The sequence below is a fragment of the Spea bombifrons genome, chromosome 4, assembly GCF_027358695.1.
Source record: "Spea bombifrons isolate aSpeBom1 chromosome 4, aSpeBom1.2.pri, whole genome shotgun sequence".
NCBI lineage: Eukaryota > Metazoa > Chordata > Amphibia > Anura > Pelobatidae > Spea > Spea bombifrons.
This window is the reverse complement of record NC_071090.1, coordinates 51,619,542-51,627,578: the sequence shown is the minus strand read 5'-3', so window position 1 is coordinate 51,627,578 and position 8,037 is coordinate 51,619,542. Positions and strand designations below refer to the sequence as shown.

The 8,037-nt window shown below is 35.1% G+C and overlaps 1 protein-coding gene across 1 annotated transcript; it reads right to left on the bottom strand.

Annotated features, from left to right (window-relative positions):
* Nucleotides 1-1,738: 1,738 nt before the first annotated feature.
* On the bottom strand, nt 1,739-4,860 carry LOC128492229 (mesotocin receptor-like). The gene is made up of 2 exons (XM_053464704.1): nt 3,882-4,860; nt 1,739-1,935 (listed from the first exon to the last, which is right to left on the bottom strand). Exons 1-2 carry the CDS (start codon nt 4,795-4,797, stop codon nt 1,739-1,741), a joined length of 1,113 nt encoding a protein of 370 aa, XP_053320679.1. The 5' UTR covers nt 4,798-4,860.
* Between the last annotated feature and the right edge of the window lie 3,177 nt (nt 4,861-8,037).

Here is an 8,037-nt window from a genome sequence, read left to right as displayed (position 1 = left end):
CAAGGCTAATAGGCAGTTACATACCCTTGTACTGCTTTCTTCAAAGCCACATGCTGTATGTACCTCCAGTACGTCTGCTTCATATGAGATCAAGCGGATTATTTTCAATTAATAAATGTTTTTTAAACTTTGTTTATTTCTGTAAAAAGCATACATACCTTAAACAGTGTTTATTATATTAAGGATACATCCTTCTAATACTGTTGTATTAATGAACCATATCAAGCAAGATGCTTTAGAGATAACTTACCTTTACTATTCAGTCATATAATTGTGATATTTTAAAAATGTTCTTTATACAATGGAAAATGTAAGTTTCATTATTCAGTCAAAACCATTCTCATAGTTCTTGATTAGGTCAAGAAATACAACCTTTTTATTACACATTTATTAATTTATTTTATGAATTAAATATTTACAAATACAAATTGCATGCATTCTATAAGGCGATAGTAAACACTCACAAGAACTATACCAAATGAACTAATATTAATACTAAACTAGCGACAAGAACACAAACATTCTGGAACATAATCTTGTTCAATGAGATTTCTGGCCCTGTGCCCAAAAATATTCATCCTTCTTGGTTAAAGGTGCTGTTCCACTTACTGAAGTTAATATTTTTGTAAGAAAATGCTGCATTAGAGACATCATTCCAAATACCGTTGAATGGCCAAACAGAAATAGTTCTTTAATGAGGCGAAATATTTCCTTATTTGCCAGGAAAACGTAATTGTAAAGACAAAAGCAGATACTGATAGGTTGTTGCCATAGCAATGTAAAAAGAAAAACTCTTAAAGGTTTCTGTGTTATTTTTATTTGATCAGAGGTACGAATGAAATGGCAGATCTACATTTGCCTAACTAAAGGGTGCAATTAATGTGTTGCATAAGTGGAGCATCACTTTTAAATAGAGTATTTTCAATATAAGTGTACAAGTATATCAGTCTGGTTATAAAGCATATCATATTTTTATAGATCTGCTTTATAACCAGACTGATATACTTTTATTGAAAAGTCCACAGTCGGGGCAAAAGGGGTCATCTCCCCCAATGTCATTTTTCCAGTTATCCCGCAAGGCAATTTAAAGACACAGAGAAACAATTTTAAGGAGGACATTTAAAGAAATTAAGAGTAAAATAATGGGGATAAAAATAAAGGGGGACAGCAGTTTGAAACGAGGACAGGAAAGTAGGGAACACAAGAACTCTTTGATTGTGTTGCTGTTCTTCTTGTTGGCTTCTACTTCAGTAGATGTCCTCCAGTTTTTGATGTTCTTGTGGAAATCTTTTATTGCAGTGGGGTGGACATTTTCCTACACCCATTGTACAGTGCTACAGAATTTGATGGTGCTATATAAAACAGTATAAATAATAAATAATAATACGCGACAGTTCAATCAGGCCAGACAGAGCACCAAGTTGCCTGTAATGACCTGTAGTTCCAGGATAATCCATGAGAGTCCCCCAGTGTGACAATTGTGTAAATGGTAGGGAGTATTTGGAAATTAGCAAACAGACCTACGTGAATACATTGAGATATATGCTCTATGTATAATGTAAATATTTTAGGAGTCTTGACTACTTTAATAAGACTGAAATAATTTGGGTTTCAAATGTGTCAGTATGTACTTAATTATAAGAGGAAATCAAGATAAAAGTAAACTTTCCACTACTGCCACACTAATACATCTGTTCAGAGAGAGAGAAATTATCCTCATTATATTACAATAAAGAAATTACACAAAAGTGCCTCTTTCTTCACAACCTTTGTCTCCCAAATTGATGCTGGCAGTAATTGCAGATTCTTCTTGCCCAGAAAGATTTTTTCGTTTATTTATACAATACGGGATGTGACCACAAAAATACATGTATATCCAAGGGTTGGCACAACTGTTCAGGTTTCCAAGTAGCATTAGAATAGTGAAGACAGGACCTGGGGGAAAAAAGATTACGGAAATAATAAATATCTGGAATCAAATTGAATTCAGTATATCTCTCCCACATTGTATTATTGCCTTTTAGTAGTATTTGAAATGATTGTCATACAGTATGTGAAGTATTTTTTTAAAAAAATATGTTTAATATCATTTAAGCAGGCTTGATTTAGGACAAATATGGTAATTATCATTAAGAATAAGAATATGGTAAATACTATTTTGGTATTCATTTGCTGTTCACAGGCTGCATTCCTGGCAATTGAGACTCAAACCTACCTGTATGTTTTTCCTCCCCTGATGTGTACTTGTTCAAGGAGCTCATAATGTTTGATGGATGTCAGTGGGTATCACTGTGTTCTTTGTAATGAAGGCACGTGTGGCTGAATAATAGCCTTATCTATTTTTCTTTTGTTATCTATGCTCTGTCCACTCCTTGTCTATATCCCAACTTCAAGACAGTAGACACATAATCTATATCTGCGTAAATGCTCTTGGCGAGATACAAATCGTGTAAAAGCTGCCTATGACAATACGTATACATATATATATATGTATATATATATATATATTTCAGTGGATATACAATTTTATGACTATAATATGTTGGATTTGTTCATTGTCAATAGGTGATCTTTGTAGACTAATAAGACAAATAGTTCTCTAGATGGTACCATATTTGCACAATATTGTATTTGTATTTGTATATTGGATAAAGCCAAATATACAAATGTATGTTAAAGAATGTAGGCTGACAAAAAAGTATATTATCATGCTTTCCTTCTTGAATTAGCTAAACAAAACTAAACAGATATACATGAGACCCAGGAGAAGACATAATAAGTTCTTATATCAAGCCTTTTTATGACAGAGCAGGTTGAGACATTGATATATTTATTCAAGTACCACAAGCAGCTATTTGCAGTATTGTATTTGGGTTTTCTACTTTTCTAATGTGTTGATTAAGTCTGTCACTATTTTGCATTCTATTATGTATGGGAAAACGTGTGATATTCCTACTGTGATTGAAGTGCGGCTTCCATCAGAGACTTAAATTGTGCTTTTGCCTAATGATGAATCCAATCATACTAGATGTTTCATAAATGGGACCTCATTTTTGCATGTTTCATTACATACAGAGTACACGTTGTATAATGGAAAAAGGTTTCTATGCCAATAAAATACTATAGGAATACTTGGGCTTCTTGGATTTAATCATCAGCAACCCACTAAATAGATGTATTGTATTGAAGAAATCTATATATTAAGTCTGAGATTAAGGTATAACCCCAACTCAACACTAAGCTGTCATAATGTATATAGTTGTGTTTATTTTTATGTTGTGTCATTATAATTAATAGCATATAAGTAATGTAAGGAAAGTATATCTATCTATACAAATGTTTGTAACAAAAGAGCATTAAGTAGATCAATTATATGTCACATTATTGCCATATACATTTTTTTAATTTCTACAGTTTGTGACATATTCATTACTAATAAAAAAAAGATTTGAACACTATCTTATGGGAGCATATCATGTATAGTTGGTTTCTTTGGGATATTAATACCAATTTAAGTAGACAGTAATGACCCAAAATCTATTTAGATTTTCATTTGCAGAAGTGATTTATGCAATTTATGCAATATAATAAAATTTATTAATAGGATTCATTATGATCTCAGTTTTATCGACCAAACATAGGTGCAATATTTGCATTACCAAAAATTAGTTAAGTTTTGGTATTGCTACTATTTCTTTTTTTCTCTTTCGCTTTAAAACAAAATGTTAAACATTTTCAAAATATTATATTTATCAAGTTATACTGTAAAATCCAGAGTCTTTGAAGAGCTGTATTTTTTCCTCCTATTTTACCACAGAATATTTAATATCAGTAGTACATTACAATGCACCGTAACGGCATGGAATGGGAAATAATCTTACCTTCTGTCACGCCACTGGGAGACCAAGCAGCCCACAGCTGCACAGTGAAGAAAGGTGTCCAACACAAAATGTATGCACATACTGTAACCACTGTCATCTTCACAGTCTTTATCATAGCCTTGGAGATACAGTTAATGCTACTCGTTCTGGATGCCAGTGTTTGATGTTGATCTCTAAGTTCCAGACCATTGTGTTGCTTCACATATATGTTCATTTTAATAGTGTAGCATATTTGTATTTGGCATGCAGTAAGTATAGCAACTGGAATGAAAAAGATCACTACAAAAATCCAGGTCACATATGCCTTTGGGCCCCAAGGTAGAATAAATTCAGCCCAACATTCAAAAACACCTGGAGTAATTTCAACCTTTGAGAAGATAAATACCTGAGGGAGACTGAAGATCAGAGAAATAGACCAACTTGTACAGATGGAAGCATTCCACAGAGCTCGCTTCTTCTGGAAACTAACCATGGGGTAGCATATTGCTTGAAACCTGTCCACTGTCATGGTAACTATCATATATGTAGAGGCAAACATGCCAACCAGTTGCAAATATTTAATGATCCTACATACAGGGTCTGGGCCAATGAAGACATCCGTAATATCCCAAATCAGTTGTGGGAGAACTTGAAAAAATGCCACAACTAAATCAGCTAAGCTTAAATGAAGCATAAAAACATACATCCGAGACAACTTTTTCCTTCTTTGCCACAAAACCAAAATAAGAGTGATGTTTCCAACAGACGCTGCTAGGAATATGACACTCAGAACAGAAATCTCTATATGAGCTAACTGTTCATCTCGCTCAGACCTACTAATAAAATTAGTTTTATTACTCATATTTGACTTACTGTCCTGAAAAATGCTTTCTGTCTGATATGCCTTTTCTTGCCAAGGTAATGAAAAATTCTTCATGGTTGAAAAGAGAGAGGCAGCTTAACTGATGTGATGCCTTCCAAGTCTGTTTAACGATGGTGCCTTTACACGAGCAGTTACAGGCAACAGTCTTAATTCAAAGAGCAAGACGCAGAAAACCTCTTGATATAAATGAATCTGCAGCGGTGGTCGTGCGTGTTGGTTGAAAGCTCTGATTCTCTCTGCTCCTCCTCCTTGTCAGTTTTATTAGCTTTGTTCAGCTCTCTTTTACTTTGCTTTAGAATGATCTCATGATTCAACAATTAAAATAAAGAATAAAACAGGCAAAATGAAATAGGAAGAATTAATTAACATAAATGACAACCCTAATGCACTAGGAAATAAAGCTAAAATCAGAACACCATAACTTAAGTCATTGTATCTTTATTGCCTGCAAATACAAACAATATGCAGGGTATGGCAGACACCTGGATAATTATAGGTTAGTTTATAGGGAAAGGTAGTTTTTGATATTACTTGAAGCAGTAATACAGTTATGGTTAACATTTTTAGCACTCTTGAGTATTCTGCACATTGTGTACCATATATTGAGAAGTAATTGGAAATGTACCATCTTTGTATTATCAGAATACTTTAATGGGATGCGCAGATGTCTGTGTACCCTGATGGCCACCTAACGGCCACCTAACACAGACCCGCAGCTTACCAATGTGGGGCTTGCGCATTGTGCGAGGAAATTCTCTTCTCCTGCTTCCCTGGGCAGGAAAAGAGAGTTTCCTCACACAGTGTGCAGGCGCCACTGCGGTAAGCTGTGGGCCTGTGTTAGGTGGCCGTTAGGCGGCCGTCAGGCTACATAGACGTCTGTGCAGCCCCAGTGATGCTCGGCCGGCCCCAGGACCAGTGAAATCTGCAATAGAGGTAAAGAGGTGTGGAGAGTGAATGCGTGAATGAATGAATGGGTGAGTGAGTGTTTAGGGGAAGCAATAGGACAGGTAGGCTGTTTTTGGGTGACAAGAGGTGACACAAGCAGGCAGTAAATGGGGCAGAGGTGGCACAGGAAGACTGTTTAGGGACAAACGTGGCACAGGCAGGTTGGTAAAGGGGCAATGTTGCCACAGGGAGGCTGTTTTAGGGGCAAAGTTGGCACAGACAGGCTGCTACAGGGGTGAAGGTAGCACAGACAGGCTTCTTCAGAGGCAGGGGTAGCCCAGGCAGACTGTTTCACGGGCAGAGGTGGCACAGGCAGGCTCTTCTAAGGGCAGAGGTCTACCACATCAATGTCTGGTCTAGTGTATAGTGATGGGAGTTATGCCATACCACCATCAATGTCTGGCACAGTATTTAGTGATAGGAGTTAAGCTGTACCATATCTGTTCAGTAAATCTTATTTCTATTTTTTTCCAGTTTTTTCCAGTTGACATACAGTTTACAAATTTGTGAAAAAAAATATTCTTGCCAACATTCAGGTTTTTTTTTTTTTTTTTGGGGGGGGCACATGCAGGATCTACCCCAGGTGCCAAATATGCTAGGTACACCCCTGCATAGTCTTAATTTTGCTGTGCCCAATGACATCATATAATGGCTTGGGACCAACTGGGAGGGCATGGATATATAGTATGAATAAAAATATATTAATCTTTTTCAAGTTTATTTCAATAAATTACTGAATACATATTTCTTTAAAACACAGAAATCACTTGTACAGTAAATAATAAACAGGCAAATAAACATATAAGCTCTCCTAAAAATGTAGAGCTAAAAATGTAAGAGGGAGGGGAAGTGTATAAGCTCCATAGATGATCAGAGAGAGTATGTGTGTATGTATGTGTAAGCGTGTGCTGTTAGAGTGGGGGTGGGGTGAATGTGTAAGTGTATGGTGTTAGAGTGACTGTGTGTGTGTATGTATGTAAGTATGTATGTGAAAGGTGTTAGTGGTGGTGCATGTGTATGTATGGATGTGTAGAGCTGCCTCTGTCCATCACCATAGCCGCCCACATCATAACTTATTCCCATCCCCCACCGCAATCATTATCCCAAACCACCATATTCATAATCCCACCATCATCATGCCTCCCCACCATAAATTCCATCCCCTACCATTATCAACACATGACATACATATTTACACACACAATCTCACACTAACACATACTTACACACACATACATATTCATGCTTCACACATTAACACACTCAATCTAGCACACATGTACATATGTACACTAATGCTAACATACACACTCTCTATAACACACACAAAATAATGCTAATACACATACATATATACATTCATGCTTACACACATATTTACACATACACACTCTTGCTAACAGCCATTCCTTCTAACACACACACCTACACTCTCATGCTAAGAGACACACTTATACTTAGACATTCATGTTTTAGTTCACAAAAACTACCAGTGATCTCCTGTGAATATAATTATTCCTAGATAAAGGATATATTGTAAACTTCTTTTGGCAGTCCTACAACAGAAAATACATGGAAAAAACAATATCTGTTCTGCCCAGAATCATTTGGAGCTACATTATTTAAAATGCCAGTGTAGTTGTAAGCCAAAACAAATTAAAAAAAATTAATGATGATTGATATTTCATTTAAAATTTTCCTTCTGTGTATTATGTACTGTCACTGTTGATCTGAATATTTGGAGTAAGATAATACCAATTCCACTTGAATACTTAGTAAAAAAAAGATAGAATAACTGGCTGCAGTGAAGCATACAAGGTATCGCAATGGCGTTTGCATTAAAATGGGCATTACATTACAAATTAGGTTTTCTTTTTGAAGTACAAATACAAGCAATCTTATATTGTAATGCGGTTAGATCTATACAATTTACAATGGCGCATCAGATGTGGAATTATATATGTGAAAGTGTTTACAGAATATATTAAACATATAACAATAATAACTTGATGAAATTTATATACAAAACGAACAAAAATTTCTTGCATTATTATGATACCTTGAATATATATATATATATATATATATATATATATATATATGTATATATATATAAATATAAATATGTATATAAATATATATATATATATATATATATATATATATATATACTCTCACTGGCCACTTTATTAGGTACACCTTTAGAACTGCCTTCATTCTTTGTGGCATACTTTCTACAAAGTGCTAGAAACATTCCTCAGAGATTTTGGTCCATATGGACATGATGGCATCACGCAGTTGCTGCAGATTTGTCGGCTGCAGTTGATGCAAATCTCCTGTTCCACCACA

Excerpts from the sequence above, each read along its gene's own strand:
- LOC128492229 (XM_053464704.1), bottom strand. The coding sequence starts at position 4,797 with ATGAAGAATTTTTCATTACCTTGGCAAGAAAAGGCATATCAGACAGAA. Across the intron at positions 1,936-3,881 it reads TCCCAGTGGCGTGACAGAAG|GTCCTGTCTTCACTATTCTA; the intron begins GTAAGATTATTT and ends TTTTTCCCCCAG.